This window comes from Lithobates pipiens, unplaced genomic scaffold (assembly GCF_037356315.1).
Source record: "Lithobates pipiens isolate NorthernLeopardFrog02 unplaced genomic scaffold, aLitPip1_a1.2 Scaffold_8, whole genome shotgun sequence".
Lineage (NCBI taxonomy): Eukaryota > Metazoa > Chordata > Amphibia > Anura > Ranidae > Lithobates > Lithobates pipiens.
Genome location: NW_027507903.1, coordinates 73,131,359 through 73,158,427, shown reverse-complemented (window position 1 = coordinate 73,158,427; position 27,069 = coordinate 73,131,359). Strand labels below are relative to the sequence as shown.

The window sequence follows — 27,069 nt, the reverse complement described above, 5'->3', positions numbered from 1 at the left end:
TGTCACCTGCTGAGTGCAATTATGAGATTGGTGACAGAGAGCTGTTGGCGATCATTTTAGCCCTGAAAGAATGGAGACATCTCCTTGAAGGTACCACTGTGCCTGTTCTTATTCTTACTGACCATAAGAATCTTACATTCTTGTCTGCGACTCTCTCCCAGAAGAGGCGATGGGCTCTTTTCTTGTCGAGCTTTAATTACATTGTCTCATTCTTACCCGGTACTAAGAATGTAAGGGCTGATGCCTTGTCACAACAATTTTCCTCCACTTCCAAGTCGGAGTCGGTTCCCGTTCCTATGATTCCTCCTGATCGTATCTTGGCTACGGTTCGCACCAGTCTTACTTCTTATCATATAAATGTACTCACCGAGGCCAAGATGCCGAGAGCGGTCGCTGTTGCGACTCGGCGCAGACCACCCCTGAAGGTGGCACAGAGGGTGGTTGCACCAAGAGGCACAAGCTACCAGTAGGACAGTCACTTGCTAGCAGATCAGCAGGCAGCTTGAGCAGAGCTGAAAGGTGATGTCCAGCAGCATAGGTAGCAAGTCCGTAAGGCAAAGACAGAATCCAGGAGACAGGCCAGGGGTCAAACACAGTCCAGATCAGAAGACAACAAGTACCAGGAACGCTGAGACAGAAGGATAATCCAAGACAAGCCGGGGGTCGAACACAGGAGACAGCAGGTAAGTCCAGATGCAGGCTGAGGGTCAAACACGTTTAGAAAGCAGGAGTCCAAGATCAAGCCAGAGGTCGGGTCAGGAGAAGATCAGCGAGGTCGATAAGGCAATCCGGGTCACAACGGGTAATGCAGATAACAGGAACAGACGTGGGAATCACAGGAAGCTGAAGACAAACCAGCAGTGTGTTTGGATGACCTCACTTCCTTTATAGGTCAGCGAGGGGTCACACCCTGTGTGTGTGTGCTTGTGTGCTTTCGTTTATTCCTATTGCACACAGCTGTGCGCCAGAGCGCTTTACCCGTGCGCATCCTATGACACTTCTCCTTTGGGTGACAAAATTCTTGCTGCTCAGGTCCATGCCCCTCCTGATTAGGGATGAGCCGAACATCCCCCGGTTCGGTTCGCACCAGAACTTTCGAACGGACCCCAAATTCGTACGAACTTTAGAACCCCATTGAAGTCTATGGGACTCGAACGTTCGAAATTAAAAGTGCTAATTTTAACGGCTAATATGCAAGATACTGTCCTAAAAAGGGTTTGGGGACCTGGCTCCTGCCCCAGGGGACATGGGTCAATGCCTAAAATGTTTTTAAAAATGGCCGTTTTGGTGGGAGCACTGATTTTGATGACGATTAAAGTGAAAAAAAAAGTGAAATATTCCTTTAAATATGGTGCCTGGGGGGTGTCTGTAGTATGCCTGTGAAGTGCCACGTGTTTCCCGTGTTTAGAACAGTCCCTGCACAAAATGACATTAAATGGAAATAACATCATTTAAAACTGCTTGCGGTTTTAATGTTATATCTGGTTCCTGCAATATGGTTGAAAATCATTGAGAAAAATGGCATGGGTAGCCCTCCCTGCCCATTACCAGCCCCTTTGGGTCTTGTACGCATATTAAGGGGAACCCCGTACCCATATTAAAGAAAGGAAATGCGTGTGGCCCCCAGGCCCTATATACTCAGAACAGCAGTATACAGGCGGTGCAAACAAGACAGGGACTGTGTAGGTTTGTTGTGTTAAGTTGAATCTGTTTGTAATTTTCAACTGGTACATTTTTAAAGTATAGCTCCAGTCAAAAAAACTATTTTTAAGCTTTTTGGAAAACATAGGGAAGGGTTAGCACCCCTGTATAATTTGTTTTGTCGTACATCTTTTTTCATCTCACTTGCTGTTGCATACTGTGCAAGCTCTGGCCAGTGATCCATCCTCAAGACCCAGTAAGCCAGAGGATTTTCGGTGGGAAAGGTGTCCAAGTCTGACCTTGCCCCTTGGTATTCCTGCACCATGTAAATCAGACGCTGGTGATGGTTGCTGGAACCGATCATACCTTGGGGCTGCGGACTAAAAAATTGTCTGAAAGCATCAGTCAGACGGCCACCTTCTCCACTGCTCCTTCTGACCGATACCTCAGCAACACGTTGTCCAGGACCAGGAGTTTGTAAGCTCCCAGTCTCTGGGAATGCGTTACACAGACCTTTCTGCAAGGCCTCCCGGAGATGTCTCATCCTCTGCTCCCTCTGCGATGGCAAGATAAGGTCGGCAACCTTACCCTTGTACCGTGGATCAAGGAGAGTGGCCAGCCAGTAATGGTCCCTCTCCTTGATCCGAAGAATACGAGGATCCTTCCGCAGGCTTTGCAGGATCAGGGAGGCCATGCAGCGTAGGTTAGCTGAGGCATTCGGTCCGGAGTCCTCTGGGTCACTAAGGACAACATGATCCGCAGCTACCTCCTCCCAGCCACGTACAAGTCCACGGGTTTCTTGGGACTGTAAATCATCCCTACAAGACTGCTGCTGATGCTGAGTGCCAGCCTCCACCTCCATGCTGACACAATCATCCTCCTCCTCCTCTTCCTCCTCCTCATCCTCTTCCTGTGTGATGGGTGGCACAGCAGGAACACTGGCTGGATAAAGGGGGCCTTGAGAGGCAAGGAAGTCCTCCTCTTCTTGCCTCTGTTCTGCCTCAAGTGCCCTGTCCATTATTCCACGCAGCGTATGCTCCAAGAGGTGGACAAGAGGTACAGTGTCACTGATGCATGCACTGTCACTGCTCACCATCTTGTGGCCTCCTCAAACGGTGACAGGACAGTGCATGCATCCCTGATCATGCCCCACTGGCGTGGTGAGAAAAAACCAAGCTCCCCTGACCCTGTCCTGGTGCCGTAGTCGCACAGGTACTCATTGATGACCCTCTGCTGCGTGTGCAGCCGCTGCAGCATGGCCAACGTTGAGTTCCACCTGGTGGGCATGTCACATATAAGGCGGTTCTTGGGCAGGTTCAACTCCTTTTGGAGCTCAGCCAGCCGAGCACAGGCATTAAATGATCGGCGGAAATGCACACAGACTTTCCTGGCCTGCTTCAGGACATCCTGTAAGCCCGGGTACCTGCCCAAGAACCGCTGCACCACCAGGTTAAGGACGTGAGCTACACAGGGCACATGGGTCAGTTGTCCCTGTTGGAGGGCGGAGAGGAGGTTGGTGCCATTGTCGCAAACCACCATTCCTGGCTTAAGCTGCCATGGCGTCAACCACCTCTCGGCCTGCCCCTGCAGAGCTGACAAAACATCCGCCCCAGTGTGGCTCCTGTCCCCCAAACAAACCAGCGCAAGCACGGCATGGCATAGTTTTGCCTGCGAACTTGCGTAGCCCCTGGAACGCCTACGGAGCACCGCTGGTTCTGAGGACAGAGCACTGGAAGAGGCCATGGAGGAAGAAGAAGAGGAGGGGGTGGGGGAGAGAGGTGTGTCACAACCAATAGTAGCATTTTGGAGGCGTGGTGGCGGAACAACCTCCAACACTACTGCACCTTGTCCTGCATCCTTCCCAGCTGCCAGAAGAGTGACCCAATGGGCCATGAAAGACAGGTAACGTCCCTGTCCATGCCTGCTGGACCATGAGTCAGCGGTAATATGCACCTTACCGCTGACTGCCCTGTCCAGCGAGGCAAGGACATTGCCTTCCACATGCCGGTAGAGAGACGGAATCGCCTTCCGTGAGAAAAAGTGGCGTTTGGGGACCTGCCACTGAGGAACCGCACATTGTACAAACTCACGGAAGGGGGCCGAGTCTACCAACTGAAAAGGCAGCAGTTGAAGTGCTAGCAATTTAGCCAAGCTAGCATTCAACCCCTGGGCATGTGGATGGCTGGGAGTGAACTTCTTTCGCCGGTCCAGCAGCTGGGGCAGGGACATTTGCCTGCTATAATCGGATGTGGGTGTACTGCTAGCAGAGTGCCCGGAAGCACTTGGCTGTGACACACCTAATTCTACACCTTCATTCCTCTCAGAGCAGGTTTCAGAGAGGACTGAAGGTCTAGTGGGGTTGGAGATGCCAGCTGATGAGGAGCAAGGAGAGGTCCGCTTTGTTCTTTGGTGTGGGTCTTTGAGGTACGCTTGCCAACGAGCTGCATGGCAGGTCAACATATGTCTGGTCAAGCATGTGGTGCCCAAGCGGCTGATGTTTTGGCCACGCGAGATACGCTTGAGACATATGTTGCAAATAGCAGCGGTGCGATCTGATGCACTCGTCTCAAAAAAGGCCCACACCAAAGAACTTTTAGAATAACGCGCAGGCGGAGCTCTGCGGTGTGATTCAGTCGGTGTGCTGCCCCTAAGCTGGCCCCCGGAGGGCATCCTGCCTCGTTGGACATGTGTCTCCTCCTCCTCCTCTCTCCTACCAGGCATCCACGTGGAGTCAGTGCCCTCATCATTCCCTCCCTCTTCATCGCTGTAGCAAACCTGGCAGTATGCTGCAGCTTGTGGAACATGACTGCCAGATTGCTGTCCTTCTTGAGCATCCCCTCTCTCTGCATTCACGCTACTGCCTTCCTCTAGCTGAGTGTCATCATCAGAGCCTACAAAACACTGGGCATCCTCCTGGAGCATGTACCCAACACTGTGCTCAAAGAGTTCAGGAGACTCCTCAGGAGGACGTGGTGGGTCTAGGGAAGGAGTCACTGATGATGACATTGAGACGAGGGAAGACGATGCGTTGGCAGCTGCTTTGCTAGTACCCTGAGACTGGGTGAGAGAGGATGAGGAGGATGAAGAGGGCTTGGTCATCCACTCTACCAAGTCGTTGGCATGTTGCGGCTCAACATGTCCAGCTGCCGAAAAGAAGGACAAGTGTGTCCCATGGCCACGTGCTGATGACAATGCACCGCGTCCACGACCAGCACTGTTGTCTCTAGACACAGAGCCTGCTTGCCCTCTTTTATCGGCTCGCGCCTCTGTCTGCCTCTCCTTGCTGGCCTTCCAGACATCCACTAACTCCTGCAGATGCCTTTATTATGGAACACCAGCAATAAAGGGTAGATAAAGGGGTATACTGTACTGGAGGCACACAACACCCACTAAGCCCTGCAGATGGCTCTATTAGAGAACAGCAATAAAGGGTAGATACAGGTGTATATTGTGCTTGAGGCACACAACACCCACTAACTCCTGCAGATGCCTTTATTATAGAACACCAGAGATAAAGGGGTATACTGTACTGGAGGCACACAACACCCACTAAGCCCTGCAGATGGCTCTATTAGAGAACAGCAATAAAGGGTAGATACAGGTGTATATTGTGCTGGAGGCACACAACACCCACTAACTCCTGCAGATGCCTTTATTATAGAACACCAGCAATAAAGGGTAAATACAGTTGTATACTGTGCTGTGCTGGAGGCACACACAACTTCCAATAACTCCTGCAGATGGCAGATGGCTCAAATAGAGAAGAGCTATGTAGGTGGATATAGCGGTGTGTACTGGGTACAGAGCACGCAGACAGCACGCACAAGCTAACACTGACTGCAAGCTCTATTATAAAAGATAGATATATCGCTAGCTATATAGGTGAGGTGAATATAGCGGTGTATACTGCGGTCAGGGCACGCAGACAACAACCACTACAGAAGAGCAAGATCAAAAAATCGACCGATAACGATCGGTGTATACTGTGTTGAAGGTACACAGAACACCCACTAACTGCTTCAGACGCCAACACACTACACAAGGCCGCCGCGCTGGCGGCCTTATATAGTGTGGGGCGTGTACTACACAGCCTGAGCTATGATTGGCCACAGGCATCCTGCCTGTGGCCAATCATGGCTCTCCTCGCTGCCGGCGCTGTGATTGGCCAAGCATGCGGGGTCACAGTGCATGCTTGGCCATCATGAGCCAGCAATGCACTGCGCCATCGCAGTGCATTGTGGGCCGTGAGCGCCACACGAATTTGGCGCGAACGGCCCATAACGTTCGGAATTCGCAGAACGGGCGAACAGCCGATGTTCGAGTCGAACGTATGTTCGACTCGAACACGAAGCTCATCCCTACTCCTGATAAACCTTGTGACCGCTGCTTTGTCCCAGAGAGTCTCCGTACTGCAGTGCTCCAGACTTACTATTCTCCCAAGGCAGCTGGCCATCCTGGGAAGAATCAACTCATTTGGGCCATCTCCCAACAATTCTGGTGGCCTAGTCTACGGGCTGATGTCACTGCCTTCGTAGCTGCCTGTCCCGTGTGTGCTCAGAGTAAGACTCCATGACACCTTCCAGTGGGCCTCCTACAACCCATACCCAATGGAGAGAGGCCCTGGACTCACCTGTCTATGGATTTCATTGTGGAATTGCCCAACTCAAAAGGCAACACTGTTATCCTTATGGTGGTTGACCGGTTCTGAAAGATGTGTCATTGTATTCCACTTAAGAAGTTGCCCACCTCTAAGTAACTGGCTTCCATTTTTGCTCGGGAGATCTTTCGCTTACATGAGCTACCCAAGGTGATTGTCTCGGATAGGGGCAGTCAGTTTGTCTCCCGGTTCTGGCGAGCCTTTTGTGCACAGTTGGGAATCCACCTTGCATTCTCTTCTGCGTATCACCCACAGTCTAATGGGGCCACAGAACGAGCCAATCAGTCCTTGGAGCAATTCCTACGTTGCTATATTTCTGACTATCATAACAACTGGTCTGACCTATTACCTTGGGCAGAGTTTGCTCACAACAGTGCCTTGAATTCTGACACCCGATTGTCTCCATTTATGGCGAATTATGGTTTCCAACCCTCCATGTTGCCTGACTCGTTTTTTCCGCAGAGTATTCGTGCGTTAGAGGAGCATCTCCGTGGTCTTCGTTCCACTTGGGTACAAGTCCAGGAGGCTTTGCGTCATGCTAATGATAGATACAGACTCCATGCTGACCGCAGACGCCTGTCCGCGCTTTCCTACTAGGTTGGGGACAGGGTCTGGTTGTCATCTCTCAACCTCTGGCTTTGTGTTCCCTCACTGAAGTTTGCACCTCAGTTTATTGGGCCGTTCCGTATCCTTCGCAGGATTAACCCAGTAGCTTACTTGTTGAACCTTCCTCCTAGTATGCGCATCTCTAATGTGTTTCATGTCTCCTTATTGAAACCATTGGTCTGTTACTGATTTACCACCTCGGTGCCACGTCCTCACCCTATTCCGGTTGAGAACCATGAGGAGTATGAGGTACAATCCATTGTTGACTCCCGTAGGTTCCGTGGGCGCATACATTACCTGGTGCATTGGAAGGGGTACGGTCCGGAGGAACGCTCCTGGGTTTCATCCCCTGCCTATTTAAAGCCTTCCTGCTCACTTTTTAATTGCCTTTGCGTTGGTCACATCACAGGGAACCATCTCCTGCTGTTTGTTTCAAGACTGGCTTGCTGACATCCCACCTGGCTTCTTATCCTGTTTGCGGTTGCTCTCCTTGGATCCCTGACTTCCGGCCTGGCTGATTACCCGATCTGGTTAATGAACTTTGGACTGACTGACTACCCGATCTGGCTACAGGACTCTGGCTATGCTTGACTATGCTTTTTCCATTTACCTTTTTATTTTTATTAATAAACAAGTGTGAATTCATTGTACTTCTGTCTCAGTCTGTTTCATGGTTTCTGACAGGCAGAAAGCCGCTTCCTTTAGTCTGGGCATGAGCTTGTGCGGGATAGTAAGATGAAATCAATCCAAGACATGGTGTTGTGGGTGGACGAGAAGCAGGAGTAGGCCTGGGTATGTGGGAACTTACATCTCCATGTGTCTACCAAATTAAAGGCGGAGATGAATCTTGAGAATCTGGTGCCACTAGTAGTCCCCGTAGTGGGCAGTGATGGTTGGAGCATCATCGGGAACAGCTGGTAACTGTGGAAACAGAAGAGAGCTGGCAATTAGCCGACAGCTGAGCAGCCAGCCCAGGGGAGGAAGGGCTAAGCCCGCCCTGACACTGCCCCAGGCTTCTATCAGGCCATAGCCCTTACTGGATTACCTTAAGCATTCCCATTGACAAACCACCCCGCACCTGGTGCTTAAACTCATTTTTGCTCTCTCTACTGCCAGAAGATGACGAGCTTATGAGCAAATGGAGATTACAGAGAATGATCAGTCTGCCTCCCCATCAGCAGTCTGGGACTCCTTTAAACTGTATGCCCGCACATCCCTGATCTCACACATTAACAGACTAAATGCTGACTCTGCTGGTGCCTTTGATAAGGCGATGGCGGAGTTGTCCTCCACAGAACAGGAATATCCATCTCATTCATCTCCTGCCAATGCTGACCTACTAAACCTAGAGTGGTGAACCAATTACAGTCTGAGAGGGCCAGACATTTTTTTTTTTTCTAGGCAGAAGTTGTTTGAACATGGGGAAAGAGCTGGCAAACTATTGGCATACTTGGTACATAGCAATGACAGACCCCCAGTTGTTATTTCCCTACATGGTCCCGAGGGTCGACTGATTATGGACCCATCCAGTGTGACCTCAGTGTTCAAGGATTTTTTTTGCAGGGCTGTACACATCAACACATGAACAGTATCTATAGACGTAGAACCGATGAACCGTTTCTTGGTTAAGTATTACTCTCCCATAGTTAACAAATGACCAAGTGACCCTCCTGGAGGCACCTCTCACCACCGACGAAATAGTGACTGCGATATTGAATTCTATTCACAATACAGAGAGATACTTACCCCAAAACTGTTAGCTTTATACAATCACCTCTTCGAGACTTTTGCACTGCCCCCTTCCATGAGAGAAGCAATAATAGTTCTTATACCTAGCCAGGAAAGGACCCAGGTTACGCCAAATCCCATCCTATCTCTCTTATACATGTAGATATTAAAATATTAGACAAGGTACTGCCATACATCTGGACTCAAGTTCAATTGGGAAAAGTCCCAAATCTTGCCTATCGATAGTTTTCCACCTTCTAAGTCACAGGCCCAACTCTCACTGCAACGTGTTAACACCATTAAATACCTAGGGATACTTGTATCCAGACCCCCAGTTGATTATATTTCTCTTAACATTGAGCCTCTTTTCTTCCTCATTAAATCCAAAACACAAATATGGACCAGTTTACTGTTAGGCATATGGGGCTGTATTAACCTAATAAAATGATCCTGTTGCCTAAAATACTATATATTTTGTGGCATACCCCAGTCTACCTACCTCTGAAATACTTCAAATCTCTGGAAGCTCTGCTCAAGCCTTTTATCTGGGGGGCTGGGAGACATAAACTAGCCTGGCAAACCCTCAAGAACCCCACTGACCTAGGTGGTAGAGCCCTACCTGATTTCAACCTTTACTACATAGCCTCTCAGTTATCCCAGCTATACCACATAGATAAAACCGACAGAGACAGATTCAGTATTCTTTTGTGTCCACTTTGGGCAGGGCGGACCCAGGATCCACTTTGTGCAATAGCAGTAGGCTCTGGGGGTTCCGACTCGAAGGGTGACAAAAAGACTTTATTATACCACTATAGACATATGTGGGACCTCACTACTGACAAATTGGAGATACCACTGCATAATAACTACACCCCATTATGGCATAACAAACTCGTTTCTGAATTCCTCCAAATACCTAATGTAGAGACCTGAGGTATACAGGGGATATACTATTTACACCACCTGCTCTCAGCTGGAAATCTAAGGACATTTGATGCCCTTTGCTATAAATTCATACTCCCGAAGCACATGTTTTTTAGATTTCTACAGGTCTGACATGCTATCCACTCAGTTTCCACAATCCCTTCCACAACACACCCCCAACGCCATTATGACAGTAGTTAAAGGCACAGACCCCCAAAAATTGATATCGACCTTCTATAGCATGCTTTCTACCCCTTCTTCTAACAAACTAGCATATGATCTCAAACCCCGCTGGGAGAAGGAGGTGGGACCAGTGGAGGATGAGGAATGGAGTGAGGCATTGGATTCCTGCAAGGCTGTATCCCCTAAACTCTCAGATAGGCTATCCCAAATCTATATATTACACTGAGAATATCTCACCCCCATGAGAGTAGCTAGATATAAGTGTGAACAGCCCACTTCTTGCCTGATCTGCAATCAGGAGATGGGTACATTCTTCCATCTAATTTGGGCCTGCCCCAAAATACAGGGCCTATGGGCACAGATTGTGTCTTTTCTACGTGACACTATGGGATCTCCTCCTTCCCTGGACCTGAAACAGTGCCTGCTTGGGATATTTCCCGGTTCCTTTGACAAATACACAAAGATATTCCTACATGAAACACTATTCTTGGCTTGGATGACTATCGCTAGGCAATGGATGAGACCTCTACCTCCCAGGTTTATTGATTGGAAGGTAGACGTAAAAACACTATCCGACCCTATAAAAAAGTATTTTATATTAACGGGATGCCCAGCGAAGTACAATAACATTTGGGACCGCTGGCTATCAGAAACCTGAACATGATAATAGTCTGATTCCTCAGAAAGGTACCCTATGAAGTATGATTATATTATATATCCTTCATTAAGAAGAGCTTAATACCTGTACCCTGAAATATTTTTTTTACTACTATAGTGCAGCTTGAGATTGATACTGTATCAGTACTACATGTGTTGTTCCTCATGTAATGGATGTATTGTATACATAACACGTAAGTCTATGTTGCATGTATAATTGTTTAATAAAAACATTTGTTTTAAAAAAAAAAGGGTGAAAATCCATGAGTGCCGAACTTGTACCCTTACTAGCATCACTTCCGGTATACCTCCGCTCAAGCCCTACTCGTTGCGCCACGCCCACGTGACTTCTTCAGCATTACATCACTTCTGAGAGATATCATTATATGCTGTATACCTAGTATATCTCAGGTGAGAGGCTAGAAAGCACAGAGGTGACACAGGAAGAAAGAGAAAAAAGTCAATATTTTATTATGGACCATCACAAGCAATGGTGAAGGGACACTTAGACATTTTTTATTTGTGTCCATCCTTGAGACACATAGCACAATTATTTACGTTATTGCACAGGAATTATTGTCACATATCATTATCGTATTTACAGAGTTTACACAATTGTTTGGTTGACAGCGCAGCACTATTTATTATTTACTTATTTATCAGAGCGGAGACTGTGAGCCAGGCCTTCTTGTCCAACATCAGTGCCTGACCTTACCACAAATGCGTTTCTTGAAGAATGGTCAAACATTCCCATAGACACACTCCTAAACCTCATGGACAGTCTTCCCAGAAGAGTTGAAGCTGATATAGCTGCAAAGGGTGGGCCAAGTCAATATCGAAAGACTGGGATGCCATTAAAGGTCATGTGCGTGTAAAGGCAGGTGTGCCAATACTGTTGGTAATATAGTGTATCTGAAATCTGCTGGACTTGTTCACAATTGCTGTTTATAGCGTGAAACACATTTACCATTTGCTGTTTTGTTGTGATGTTTTAAGGATTTTATGAAGATTAAATAAAGGATTCAAGGAACTGCAGTGGATTCCGGATATATTGCTTTCACTGACTACATACTTGTTGTTGCTCAGTAGCTCATTGGTTGCAAAGGAAAGATAACAATAACCACTATATATTTGTGTTTGCACGGCGGGTGTATGGCATCCGCAATGGTGGCTCTTTCATGTAAACACGTCTTGTTTCAAGTTTAGTTTTCCTTTAAAATATAGTGTTTATGTGATGTAATACTGATACATAACTCCCAACTGTCCCTGATTTGGAATGAAGTCCCTCTGTCCCTCTGTCCTCCTCATTTGTCCCTCATTTTGGTCTTATCTATATAGATGTATATAAAATTATCACTTTTATCTTTCAAAAAGTGTTTCCCAGCGCTAAATCTTTCATCCAATTTCTAAATTGCTGCATTTGTAAATTTCAAAAGCCAATATAAAGGTATAACAGTGGTAAAAAAAAAGCACTTGTGGGTTTAGCCAATCTTTTTTTTTGTATAATTCTCCTCTAAGGAGAGTGTGTCCTATGCCTACATGCCTACATATGTTTGCTAATAGGTGTGCTTTGTTCCCATCCCAAAAAGTTGGGAGGTATGCTGTTATGTTTATGTATAGAAAAATGAAAAAATTTTGTGCTAGGTTTATTTATACATTTTTCTTATATAATGATATACAGCATTGTTACCTGTGAATTGCTCTAAGTAGGCAGATCATGATTCTTTCATGGACATTTCTAATGTCTAATGTCTTTTTATCTCTGCAGTTCGTCAGAAACGAATTGAAAGGGAGCATCAATAAGTTAAGAGAAGATGAAGATACAGAAGACATCTCTGTTGAGAATAAAGGGAAACACAGTTGTAAGCCGGTGACAGCTGCACTATACAGGCAGTCTTATTGGATTACGTTGCTTTGCTGACTTTACAAGATTCCGTGTTAGTCTCAGCACTATTAGGGGGGACATGAAGGAAAATATTATCCAAATATCTGCACTTTTCACCAATGCTGACCCAGTGTAGACTGTACAGACACCCTGTGGCGTAAAATGCATGGTAGTTCGATGTTTGGGTCACTTACTTGATATTAATGTTGCCAATCCTTAAGGTGCTGTCATGTGACCATGTTTGTTATGTACATAGAATCACTGTCATGCATTTTCGTATAGATCATCTATAAGCTATTGCATTTTTTAAATATATTTTACATTTGTTGATTTTTTAGGAGAGCAGAAATATAACACATTAAAAAATACGGCATTTCTTGTTCCTCCAGGGGTAAATTGACAGCCAAATAAGAATTATTGGTGGAGATTTACAAAAACTGGAGTACTCAGAATCCGCTGCAGCTGTGCATGGTAACAATTAGCTTCTAATTTCAGCTTGGTCAATTAAAGTGTTTGTAAACACTCACTTTTTTGTAAATAAATTTAACAAACATGTCTATACTTACCTGGTCTGTGTAATGGTTTTGCACTGAACATCCCCGATCTTCTTCTGCTGTCCTCCTCTTCATCAGGTGCCTCCACGGAAAAACAATATCCATGGGTGCACCTGTGCGGGCTCACTCCCGAGTCCCGCTGCTGCGTCCATTGTCACAGGCAGCGTGACTCGGCCCTGCCCCTACGTTACATATTTTGATTGACAGCAGCGGGAGCCAATGGCTGCTATCTATCCAATGAGGAGTGACACTGGCTTGAGCCACTGTGCTCATGCACATTGCTGGATCAGATCAGGCTCAGGTAAGAAAAAGGGGGGATCTGGGGGAGCTATAGCAGTTTTTCACCTTAATCCATATGGCATTGAAAAACCTTAAGGCTTTACAACCACTTTAAGCTTTGACAATAAAACCTGGAAGCTGATTTATTTCTATGCAGAGCTGCACTAGATTTTGCATGCTCCAGTTTTAGGAAATCAACCTCGCTGTTTGATTTGGTAGATAAAAGGATCTTTGCTGACAGCAGTGGAATTACGTCTATGACATCCCTCATGACTTGGGTTTTCAGGTTTCCTTATGCTGAAAGCCCTCTTTCCTGTTGCCTCTTCATGTCAGCATTGATGGTTAAGGCTGCGCCCCCTTGAACCTTGGGTATCCCTCCAGCGTAGCAATAGGAGGATTCCTCACCCTCACACAAATGTGCCTTTTTTCTGTCCTCTCAGTAGATCCAGGGCCCTCCAGCTTTTCCACTAAGAACTCCCGTCAATCCGGGTTTGGCCTCGATGTGGTGAAGGGGCAGGTATCACGCCTAATTAAAATGATTTCCTGACTATCCGTGTGGTGAGGTACATACTTGGAATAACATGCTGCCCTATATTTGAGGATGGGCAATATGGACTTAATATGTCTTTGTGGTTTTTTTTTCCCATAGTCCCTAACTCTCCTTCCTCCCCCCATTAATTTGACTGTAGGTGATGCAATTTTTTTGGAACTTTGGAGGAGTGTCACTATGTGAGAATCTGGGCATATACCAACAAAGACCAGTGGGTAGTGTTGGTGATTTCGAGGAGCTATATGCTAAAATCTTCATCTCAAAAATGTTGATTTCAGTTGCTCCAGTTCCTTTCCGAGATGAAGAGTTTGGACCTCTATTCAACAGCTAGTTGGTCTTCACAAAAATACCTTTATGTCTTCTTACAAGTTGGATGTGGCAGCCAATGCAGATTCTTGTGTTGGCTCTTCAGTTCCCCCTGTATCCTGAGTCACAAATAATTATTAATTCAAAAGGTTTAATATTTTTTGTTCCCACCCTTTTCATTGTGATATTTATTATTGCTAGCTAGTTGCCATCAGTGCTGACATGGGAATAAGCCAGGAATACAGAAAATTGTATTCACCATAATTACCAAAAATTTCCTTTCCTGGCACCTCACCATGGCAGCACTATTTCCCACACCCGTTCTATTCTGTAGGACTATGTTATGAGAATGCATATGTGAGGGTGAGAAATCCCTTAATTGTCACATTGTCCAGGCGTCGAGGAGGCAGAACCATACCCAACAATGCTGCTATAATTAGGAGCCAGAAAAGGAAAATTATGGTAAATAAGTGAAAATTTTTACTTAGTCTGGCATATTCCTCCATTCACACTAAACAGCATAAATGGGAGAATCGTTTTTGCTGGCTACTCTATTCAGACAGGTGCAGAACCCATAGCTGTCTGAATACCTAAAGATTTTCTAATAGGATACAGCAACTGTTCGGCCAACAATTTTCCACAGTTTTTCAATAGATAATTGTTACGCCGAGTGGTGCTGACAAAGCCCAGCTAATTCAGCAGGAATGAGTTGAAATTCACCCTGTGTATGCCCAGCTTTACTCTTATGTCTACATCAGCAGCAGGATAGCCATGACAATTAGAGTCAGTTACAGTCTATTAGATTGTAAGCTGTAATGAACAGGGTCTGCGCATACTGTACCTTTTGCTTCCTTTTTTGCGTTGTTAAAAATATTTTTGGATTTGCCTTCAGTACAGTGTAGGATGATGATGTATTAGTAAATATTAATAGGGACAAACTGGAAAAAACAATTGTTTGGTGGATAGTAAGGAAACACTTATCACTTATATCTATTGAACCTCCAGAAGAAGGCTTAGCTATGTTATAGCATGCTCGTGGAGCCAGCAACACACTAAAAACATCTGGTATTTGGAAGAGAAAATGGCCATAAAGTATAAAGTGCTACAACCATAAAAATAGTTTAGATTGCATTTTGAAATGGATATTTATACTAATCCATAAGATTTTTCTTTTCAAAGCAAATCTATTAATGTCTTTTCTTATAGACATGTTTGTGCTTCTGCAACTTGTGAGGCCTGAAAGTATCTTCCCCTAAAAGTCATTTCTAAGTGTTGACTGTGAGATTTGTCATTCCAAAGGGCTTGTTCACACTGGCAACAAAAATCAATCAGTTGAGCCATGGTTTTACCACCCTCCATGACTGCCCACCTAAAGGGAGGGTATGCAGCCTCTCAGGGCTGTACACAGGCCACAGCAAGAATGACATAGCATGTTGCACTTAGCAGGTGTAACGTTGCCAAGCATATAAGGCTGTGCTGCAACCATTTATAATGCACATGGTGGCAGTGCGGTGATGCAGCACCGACATAATTAAGTGAAGAGGCTACATATCTCCTTTTCACTGCCTGTCAATGGCTTCTAAAAAGAGCAACGTTACAGCTGCTTCTAAAATCTTCAGTATCCGTTACTTTCAGGGGTGTCAGATGCCTGCAGTTAACAACTACCTATTGGGGCTCCCCCCCATTATTGCATTACTAAAGTGCCCCTTTAGACCTTTAGAGACACACACAATAGTGACATAGCGGTAACAGGGAGATGCAGACATCTAATAGACTTGGCATTATCAGACGCTGAAGATTCTAGCAGCAGGTTTTTAACTCTGAAAAACAGTGAACATTGGAATTATCAGAGGCGCCGATGGTATTACAACTGGTAAAACGTTTTTTAATTAAACTTTCTTTTGATGTGATGAAAGTGCTTTTAATTAAGAGCAACATTCAAATTGGATATTACTACGGCCTTGATTATTTTTAGTTTTGTAGATATAGACATAATTTAGGGATATTTGAGTCATTTGAATTAAAGCAGTAGTAAACCCGCTTTATTTTTTATTTTTTTTTAACACCTGCAAAGCAAAAGGCATAATGAGCTAGTATGCACCGCATACTAGCTCATTATGAAATACTTACCTTAGAACGAGGCCCCGACATCTGGCACGATCCACGCTGAGGGAGCTGACATGCTCCCTCGGCGTTTCTTCCGGGTATCGCGGCTCCGGCGCTGTAAGTGGCCGGAGCCGCGATATCGCCACTCCCGCGAATGCGCGCGGGAGATTTCATTCCGGCCGGCCGGACACTGCCGGATTTTCAGGCCGAGAATCCCCTCGTGCGCATGCGCCGCTGCAGTCAGCGGCGCATACCGAGGGGAATATCTCCTAAACCGTACAGGTTTAGGAGATATTTTTTTTACCTACAGGTAAGCCTTATTATAGGCTTTCCTGTAGGTAAAAGTTAAAAAAAAGAGTATACAACCACTTTAAACTTAGCTAGCCCACAATTTATTGTATTCCAGCAACTATGTGTTTAATACTTGGGTAATATTCAGTATATCAGTCTGTTTTCTTGTTTTAATTTCAGTATCTTTATTCATTATTTTCTCCATATTTACATGTAGATAAAGTGTATAGCAAAAGATGGAGGTTAAGACAAACTATAATACTACCAGGATTACAATAAAGAACATACAGGGTGTGACAATCTAATTCCTGGAATTGACTGTAAAAATAAAAAAAGAGTTTGTGCAGGAGCATTGTTGCGGTGAAGAATCCACTTGAGTTCTGGTAACCTTTTTGGAATTTCCAAGTGACAATGTTGACCCTTGTACCATGTTCTATGGACTCGTAGTGAACTATCCCCCCGTGATCAGAAAAACACACCCGAATGAGCATACCAGGGTTTGTACTCTGCTCACATTTGCATTCATCCTTTGCGTTTTTGGCTGCCCACTTCTTGCATCATTGTGGATATCTTCCTTCCCCCTCCTTAAAACCCCTACACCGTTCAAAAACACTCGATTTCTTCATGGAATGTTCACCACTTTTGTATCAGCTAAAGTTTCATTTGCACTTTTACCAATTTTAATGCAAAGTTTTATGTTAACCAACTGCTCCTGATTTATGTCACTTATTTCCCCTCTAACAGCACAATGCACACACATTATAACTTCTACTACTACGTAAAGACTCAGTGCACTGGTCTGCAACCCATGTGAGTGAGAGTTAAAACATTGCAGAACATGCTGGAGTGCAAATGGCTGTGTAACTCACCATCATAGTGCTACGCAGTGGGCATTCTGGCATTTAAATTGTCACACGTTGTATATGTATCTAGGTTTGTTCAATCTAAAATGGTGCCAAGAAATACATACAATATAGAAAAAGATTAAAGGGACATACAAGGTACCAAAGAAAAGTAATAAAGTACATACGGTGTCATAACGTTTCCTGCCTAGTAAACGTTGGTACCCACATGATTGCATAAGGAAGTTTAATATCATGTGTATTGTGTTTCCATCATTAACTTATGAAAATCTCTGAAAATAATTAATAAGTTGGTCGCTCATCTTTTTCTCGAATAATGTTACAATTATATTATAGAAAAGGTACTCCCAAAATATGGTGTTCTCATGAAGTAACATATTATACAGGCAACATGGGCAGGGTGGTAAAGTTTTTAAGATGATTTACTATATTTGAATCTTGTTGGTATTGGGCTTGATTTTGTACAATTTTCTGACTATTCAAATAAAATGTATTAATCTTTATTATGCTGTATGTACTTTGACTTTTCTTTGGCATCCTAAAAGTCCCTTAAAGAAGAATTTTAGGTATGGATATTCTAGACATAGTTACATGAATTTACCATACCTGTGGGATCCTGCTAGATGCTGGAAAGTAGAGTAGTAGACACCACTACTCCATATGACATATTTACCGGCTTCTTCCTCCGCTCTCCATCCTGACAGATCGAGGACAGAGGGGGGCCAAAGAGCACGGAAGGGCAACCGAGGAGCACAGAGGGGGACCAGAGGAGCACGGGGGGGGGGGGGGACCAAGGAGCACAGAGGAGGACCAAGGAGCATGGAGGGGGACCAAGGAACACGGAGGGGGACCAAGGAACACGGAGGGGGACCAGAGGAGCACGGAGGGGGACCAGAGGAGCACAGAGGGGGACCAGAGGAGCACAGAGGGGGACCAGAGGAGCACAGAGGGGGACCGAGGAGCACGGAGCGGGACCGGAGGAGCACGGAGCGGGACCGGAGGAGCACGGAGCGGGACCGGAGGAGCACGGAGCGGGACCGGAGGAGCACAGAGGGGGACCAAGGAGCACGGAGGGGGACCAAGGAGCACGGAGCGGGACCGGAGGAGCACGGAGGGGGACCGGAGGAGCATGGAGGGGGACCAGAGGAGCACGGAGGGGGGCCAGAGGAGCACAGAGGGGGATCAAGGAGCACGGAGGGGGACCAAGGAACACGGAGGGGGACCGGAGGAGCACGGAGGGGGACCAGAGGAGCACGGAGGGGGACCAGAGGAGCACAGAGGGGGACCAGAGGAGCACAGAGGGGGACCAGAGGAGCACAGAGGGGGAGCACGGAGCGGGACCGGAGGCGCACGGAGGGGGACCAGAGGAGCACGGAGGGGGGCCAGAGGAGCACAGAGGGGGATCAAGGAGCACGGAGGGGGACCAAGGAACACGGAGGGGGACCGGAGGAGCATGGAGGGGGACCAGAGGAGCACAGAGGGGGACCAGAGGAGTACAGAGGGGGACCAAGGAGCACAGAGGGGGACCGAGGAGCACAGAGGGAGACAGAGGAGCACGGAGGGGGACCGGAGGAACACGGAGGGGGACCGGAGGAGCATGGAGGGGGACCGAGGAGCACAGAGGGGACTGAGGAACAGGGAGGGGGACCAGAGCATGGAGGGGGACCAGAGGAGCAAGGAGGGGAACTGAGAAGCACAGAGGAACACAGAGGGGGACTGGAGCAAGGAGGGGGGCCAGAGGAGGATGGAGGGGGGATGGAGGAGGATATGAGGGACAGTCAGGGGTGATTGCTGCAGTGCTGGGGGGGGGGGGGGGGAATTACAATAAAGCAGCTGAAAGCCACAGGGGGAGAGGAGGAGAAGCATCTGTCAGCTGCTTTATTGAAATCTATACAGGGAGATCAGTGATTTTACCCCCCAGCACCGCACCGATCACACATGACTGCCCAGGTATCGGATTAAAGAGGAAGTAAGCCCTGATGGGTTTACTTCCTCTTTGTCTCCCTGCAAAGGTAAAGCATAATGGGCTACTATGCATCGCATAGTAGCCCATTATGTGTCACTTACCTGACACAGGAGCCAGCGATGTCACTGCTGTCCCCTGTAGTCCGGAGCATCCATCTTCCGGGTATCGCTGCTCTGGCCACTCACAGCACCGGAGCAGCGATGACGTCACGGCAGCGGCATGCTCCTAACGGCTATATGCGCCGTAGACAGCTGTGACTGTCTTTTAGTAAATATCTCCTGTAGGTTTAGGAGATATTTCTTGGACCTACAGGTAAGCCTTAATCTAGGCTTACCTGTAGGTCAAAGTGGTTTGTAAGGGTTTACAACCACTTTAAGCATCGGAGCATATGTCTGAGTACCGATACTCGGGCAAATGCTTGGTATCGGCACCGATACTAGTATCTGTATCAGTGCAGCCCTAGTAACTATGTACAAAAAATTCCCATACTAGGAATACGTCTATTTATGAATGTAGATGTAGAGGAAACTATAAAAAGGGCATGTGATATAAAAACAAAATAATGAATTTATATACTGAATATTTTCATTGCATGTATTAACTTAAGAATTTTCACCTCTAGCTCTGGGCTTTTGGATAGAATACGCAAAACCATTCATTGGTCCCTTATTGTTGTTACTTTCATTTGAAGGTGTGTCATGCTTGCAGTTTTCTATGGCACAGTTAATGTTGTTCCATTTTGCCAACTGTCCAGGTTGTAAGTGTAGACATTATATGACATCACAATCAATATGGGAATTTCATTATGTTTTTTTAAAACATATAATAATTGTACATTTTATGTTCTAATTTTTAGCATCTCATAGAGCAACACTGTCCAAGACAGCAGATGAGTGGAGCGGGCAGACAATTGTTATGATGGGTCTTTACCATGTTAGGGCATCTGGGTAGGGAGATTTCCCCTGTAGCAAACTATGTTGTCCTCTAACATTAGAAGTCAGTGTAGAAGTGTCCACTTACATTGGTGGCCACGGTAGGTGGGAGATTAATCCACCATTGTTTACTGTTCAAAGAACTCCTAGCATCCTCAGGAGGAACTCTGGTTGTGAAACACGGCTCTAACCTGTGCATACTACATTTCATGACCCACTCACCTACACGCCTTGTTCTGGGTCAGTGACACACTAATCTGGTTTGGAAGGATAAGGATGACAGTCCTGGAGCCCACACATTGAAAATAAGTTCAGCCATTATAGCTCCCATATTTTTATTCATGTGGGTTATCTATAAATTTTTGTAGAATCCATTAAAAGTACTGGACACAAATACTACGTTAGGTGCCCTCTACTGGACTATCCAATGAAGTATGTGAAGTCACATAAGGCCAGTGTGAAATGTTGACTTTTCGGCTTGGCAGTGCCTATCTCAGGTCTGCTAAGGGTTGGACAAGATCTCCTCTTTGGCGTTCGGGATAGTGATAAAGACTCAGTAACTTAACATTGCCTCACTGCTCCCAGAATTGAGAACTCCGTTTGGGCTTGAGTTCTTCTTTAACGTACAGCATTATGTCATAGTGCTTTTACTTTAATGGGATATATAGTTGGGTAGTGTGTTCATTGATTGGACAGATTGAACGTATCAGTGCGTCTGTTTTGGTTTTCACTGTAAATGGCTGAATGAGATCACGGCTTTAAGTTTTTATGAACTTATACTGCCTGGAAGGAGCTGTTGTAATATATATAAGGTACAGACAACAATATGAAGCTTAGCGCTTCTACATCAATGTACATGGACCCGTAGAGCCCATATGTTGGCATCTCACTAACTGCTACTTATTTATGGTATGTTTACACTACTAATTATTTGCTTGGAAAAATTGTAAATCTATAAACATTATTGTAAATGACAATGTATAATGCACTAATATATAGTATCAGTGTTCAGGATCATGGACATTCCACTATAGCCAGTTCATCAGTGTATGAGAAGGTGCTTTCGTTTTATACATTTCAGATAAATTTGTAGCTTTTGTGATGTTATGATGCATAGTTGGAGCATCGTAATTTATGAGAAAACATATAGTAAACTTATATGTCCTGTATCAAACTGTTGCCAAGAAAAGTGTTTAAACATGCAGCAGTTCACAAGTTAAACTGACAAATTTTATCTGAAGGATGTCAAGAAGGAGGGTGGCAACGGGGCTGCCCAAATAGCAAATTGTGAGTAGTTTCTAATGTGTATGGCCAGCTTTATTATTTTAAAGCAATTCTTCCTTGCATACATAGACAAATATTTCTTCAAAAAGGAGAAAGGACTTCTGGTGATGTAATTATTTTTTTACATGTGAGCACTATGAGGGAATGCTCTATTTGCGTTACTACAAGTAATTTGTCCATATGAAGGAATGCATTTGCCTACTGATTGGCATTATTCCTATTAAAGGGATTATAAAGAAAAAAAATAAAACAAACAAGCGTGATACTCACCTGCTCTGTGCAAAGGTTTTGCACAGAGCAGTCCAGATGCTCTTCTTTTAGGGTTCCCTGCCAGCGCTCCTGGCTCCTCTCCCATAGCGAGCCACTTGTTATGGGAGCCCTCATGCAGGCTCGCTCCTGAGCCACAGTCTGTGTGTCCATTCGCACACAGAGCACGGCTTAGCCCTGTCCCCCACTCTCTCCTCATTGGCAAACTGGCTGTGACTGACAGGGGTTGATGGTTGCAGAAGGTTTTCTACCTTAAAGAGGAAGTAAACCCTGATGTTTTTTTATTCCTTTCTTCCTCCCTACAAACTAAAGGCATAATGTGCTAGTATGCATTGCATACATTTACCTGTAAAGGAAGCCCGCGCCGCCCCCTCTGCAGGTCGCATCCATCTTCGCCCATCTTCCTTCTGGGGCCGCAGACTCTGGATGTGTGACTGGCCGGAGCCGCATGACGTCACGGCACACACTCCTGGAGAAACAGCATGGGCGGGCGTTCCTTCAGAGCGCCATTGACAGCATCAGCGTAGTATAGGAGATATTTACACTACCTATAGGTAAGCCTTATTCTAGCCTTACTTATAGGTATAAATTACACAGGGAGGTTTAAAACCTCTTTAATGCATAGAATGTAACAGGGTAAGAAACCTTGCAACTTTAGAAGCATTTTAAAGCAGAGTTCCAGCAAAAAAATAAAAGTCAGCAGCTACAAATACTGCAGCTGCTGACTTTTAATATTAGGACACTTACCTGTCCAGGGCACCCTCGATGTCCTCACCTGAAGCCGATCTGTCCCTCAGCTCTGGGTGGAAGCGCTGGCATCTTCAGTAAAGGAATCAGGAAGTGAAAACTTGCGGCTTCACAGCCTGGTTCCCTACTGTGCATGCATGAGTCACGCTGCGCGTCCTCACTGGTCCCTGCAAACTTCTGGGACCTGTGTGTCTCCCAGAAGACAGCGGGGGGATGGAGGAGGGGCCAGACGATCTATCACCGGAAGTGGAAGCAAATACCTGTATTAGACAGGTATCTACTCCCCCCTGAAAAGTGCCAAATGTGACACCGGAAGGAGGGGGGGGCCGGAAAAGTGGAACTCCGCTTTGAACTTCTACCCAAGCTCCATCTAAAGGAGAACACCCATTTAAATCCATGTAATCATTAGCTTCCAGAGCTGCTGGGGCACCAGTCCAGTGAACTGCAAGAGCTATTTTCCTGCATGTAATACACAAATCAGATTTATATATATATATATATATATATATATATATCCCCTGGAGTTGTTGGACTGCATTATGTGACCCAAACGTTAAAAAGCAAATTAAACTGCTAAACTACAATTACCATAAAGGGGTATAAAACATTTGCACAGGTATTCGTCTTGTGGAACTGCATGTACTTTCACTTTGTGAGAATAGGGGCAAAAAGATCATTATTAGACTTTTTTTCTCCTTCAGGTCAAATGTTATTATTCATACAGAAGAGAGTGAATCAGAGAAATACAGCATTAAAAGGGTAACTCCACTTTCGTATAGGAAAAAAAAAGCAAATAAAGAAAAAATAATATAGTGTATACAATTGCAACACATGTCATATTGTAATTGAATGTTATTAAAAATTACCTTTCTTTTTCAATCTGCAGCTCTGTCATTTTCTAAAAATGCAATATGGCTACCTGGAGGCGTTCTGTACTCAGAATGCCCCCCAGCTTGTGTGATTGGCTCACAGATTTTCCCAGAAGACAGATTTCAGGCATCCTTTGCAGCAAAAATTAAATTTTTGGTGAGATACTCCCAATAGGAAATCATGGCTAAAGGGATGCAGGCCCAGCAGCTTTCCTCATTATAGACCTGCAGGTGCACAGCTGATTGATAATTATGAAACCACTCCCATTAGATTCACTAAGCCAAGGGGCACAGAGAAACACACAGGGATTTCTTCAGAATAACAAAAGGTAGTAATCTGCAACAAAGTTTGTTAAAATCCCTGCAATGTACATAGATCACCCAGAGGGGAATGTTTTTTTTCAACCCAAGAAAAGTGGAGTTACGCTTTAAAGCCACTAGATGGAGTGGCTGATAATCATAGGAAATCAGTACTTATTTCCTATGATCATCAGCTCTATTTAGTGACCCTAATGGAGTTTTTTTCCTGATACACATCAATATTTTTGTTACCTAATGGGTGTGCTTTTGTAACAGATCCTGTAGTTCAAATTTAAAGCCAGCCTGTGTAGCAAAATAAATCAAAATAACCACCATAGCACATTGCAGGCACCCACCAGTGCACCACTGTCTTCCCACTACAGACTCTGGCAAGATTCTAGACAAGCACTACCCATGCCCTGTTCGCCCTTCCCCCTATGTGACAGAGCTAGGGCTTGGCTGTGGGAGGCCCGTGGTGTTACATGTTCCCTCATGCCTGTTATTTTAAATATGGCTGCAGTAGGGCTCATGGGGTGGATGGCAGTGAAGAACACTGGAAGGTACACTGCAATGTTGTATTTTTTTTTATTTTTTTTATGTTATTTAACACAAAATGTTCTGTAAAATTCTAAACATTATGTAAACATCGTTAATAATATGTAATAGAATCTGTCCAATATGGAGTCCTGTACGTCATCATAAGATTTTTTATTTATTTTTTGGTAACATTGCTGACATTGGGAATTTTCAGTAAAGTTTTTATGAAAGTTGCCTGCCATATGCTGGAAAATAGATCACCTTTGTTATTTTGTCTTTGCATCTCAGGAATGCACTGTCTGGCTGAGTATTGTATCAACCATTGCTACCTGCTTTGTAATGTGGAAACATTGGATGTCAAATTAACTTTGTGTACCAATAGAAATATAAAATGACGGCTTCCTTTTATGTTTCATTTGTAAAAACAAAATAAGTACTATTAATTTTTGAATAAAAAATGTTTTTGAAATTTGTGTGTCATCTGTAAAACTGGAAAGTTATCAAGAAATGTTGAGCAGCTTGCATGTTACAAACGTAACACCAAAAAAATTAATTTATCGTTTTTGTAACAGACCATAGATTATGCAATTTTCTTTTCTTCCACCACAAGTGAAAGGATAGGAGAAAAAAAAAATGAATACAATTGCTCGATTGCCCCATGAACACAGTCTTGTTGATAGGGACGTCCCTCCTGCAGTGCTATCATGTTCTGCCAGTTGGAGGCCTTCCCTGCTGGCAGAAAACAATGATACTGCTGGCTGTTACAACCACCACCAGTGGTTGCATGAAACAAATCTGATAGGCTGGTTGTACTTAAGTCAGTCGATAGATCAGCCAATCAGCCTGCTCATAGATGGATTGAATCTCAGCCAGTCCCTGCTGAACCAGCCCAGATTCGTTCCATCTAAAGCACGACCCCCTTGGGGACTGCTTGGATTTACCTGCTCATGTGCACCACCTGACCTTGTGAACATTCCAACCCACCTGACACTCTGGGTTCAAACAACGATGCACCACCTTGAAGTAATAAGTCGAACAACTCAGTGCGTTTTATATTTTATTAAAGTTTACTAGAACAATTCAAAGAGGATATTGTCACACAGACGAGGCAACAGATATTCTGAGCTTTGGGGGTAACAGTCCTAACTTTGTAGAGGAATCCCTCTAGAGCAGGGGTATGCAAGTAGCGGACCTCCAGCTGTTTCCAAACTACAAGTCCCCTCATGCCTCTGCCTCTGGGTTTCATGGTTGTGGCTGTCAGTCTTGCTATGCCTCATGGGACTTGTAGTTCTGCAACAGCTGGAGGTCCGCTAATTGCATATCCCTGCTCTAGAGTAACACAAGGTAATTTGTAGATAAACAGTATATTATATACACATATGTACATACAGCAGAATACTACTTGAACCTGAAAGAATAAGCAAAGGTTAAGTATTTATACTAGCAAACTTCTAAAGGGGGGACCCAGACCGGCCAATTAACCTTTAATCCTAATGAGAGATCAGGCTTAATAGAAATGGTATTAGGGCCCTTTAAGTAGTAATCACAGCAATGTCCCCGTTGTAAGGCCTGATGGTCTTCACCGGCAGTTGGAGCTCATTAATTATATCCAATAAGGTTCAGTAACAAGCAATGAGATTTCTTGTAATGGAAGAAGCTAAAGATGTCTATGTACAGTGTTCAAAGATAGGTGCAGTAAAGTATTCCCATGGTAAAGCTGTGTGTACACAGTGTCCCAGTAAAGTTATAAGGAAAGGTTTGCAAAGGTGGGCAATTTCCGTCTCACAACCAGGCCGATTCAATGCCTTCTGGACAGCAGCTCCCGGAGCAATGCTCATGCAGCGGATCCACTGTGACGATCTCCCAATGCGAAGCTCGAAGCACGGGTTGTCGGATGACCGAGGTGGTGCTGGATGGATGTCTGACGAACAGCAAGCAGTGCTAGGCCCATCTCATCCGGGTTGGAATGTTGTACCCTTCGTGGTAGGCCGCGACCCCGCTCTCCATGCACGGAAAGGTCCGTCACACATCAGGCCCAGGAGGAAGAGTGCACGGGGCAGGTCTCCGGCTTCTTCCATAGCTCCACCCAGCAATCGCCCTGATGGTAGCAAAGATCCCTGGGATATGTCGCCAGGTGTATAGTAATGCGGAGCAATTGCCATTCTGAGGAACTACTAACCCCACAATCCCCTTAGTTTGGCTCACGAATATGATGTCAGTTAGTAACGCTGGGCACTAGAGGAACATACGATATATAAAAATACCGGATGATCACTGTATTTTGCAATTGTAGTCCACATTGCTACACATCTCTAGCCGGGCTTTTTAAAGTATGCATGTTTAAATCCATTCAGTCGTATTCGACCCTCAGAAATTCTATGGACCAACTCTATGAGCACCATGTCTAATAAGCTTGAAAATTTTAACTTGTATCAAATACAGTACCTTCTAGAATTTAACTTTTTTCAAATCAATCTATGGCAGTATGCATGTGGTAGTATGCTGCTATGTTGGCATCAGGAAAGCTTTTTTTCCATAGAATTCTCTTGGTTCATTTTTTCACAACATAGGTCAACAGTCCTTTCCTCAACCATCTCCAACTAGAATGCAGTAATAGGGGTGTAGGTAATCTTGGAGAAGTGAAGATCTACCTAAACAACATGAAAGATCAAAGATCACTGGGTTTTGTTTCCCTTTTTATTAAGAAATTAACTAGCAAGGCCTAACTAAATAGTAAAGAAAACATAGAAAAATATAATAAAGTAAATACTTGCACAAAAATAAAAAATATATAAGTGTAAATGGATTATTATAGATCACATTACATACAAAATAGACGAGTGAAATAACTTCATCAACTTAAAAAGAAAGAGCAAACAAAGTTCATAAAAAAGTCCTCTGTCGCAATTCTTTCCAGGACACCACGGTGAGTCCACA

General features: G+C 45.0%; 1 protein-coding gene across 2 annotated transcripts in view; it reads left to right on the top strand.

Moving 5' to 3' along the window:
- The window catches only part of LOC143962658 (tropomodulin-2-like), a 153,195-nt gene extending 135,462 nt beyond the window's left edge, over nucleotides 1–17,733 (top strand). For both annotated transcript variants that reach the window (XM_077472005.1, XM_077472006.1), the window contains exon 10: nucleotides 12,165–17,733. In XM_077472005.1, coding sequence (XP_077328131.1) covers nucleotides 12,165–12,199 — 35 coding nt within the window. In that variant the 3' untranslated portion in view covers nucleotides 12,200–17,733. The remainder of the gene's footprint in view (nucleotides 1–12,164) is intronic.
- The last annotated feature ends 9,336 nt before the right edge of the window (nucleotides 17,734–27,069 follow it).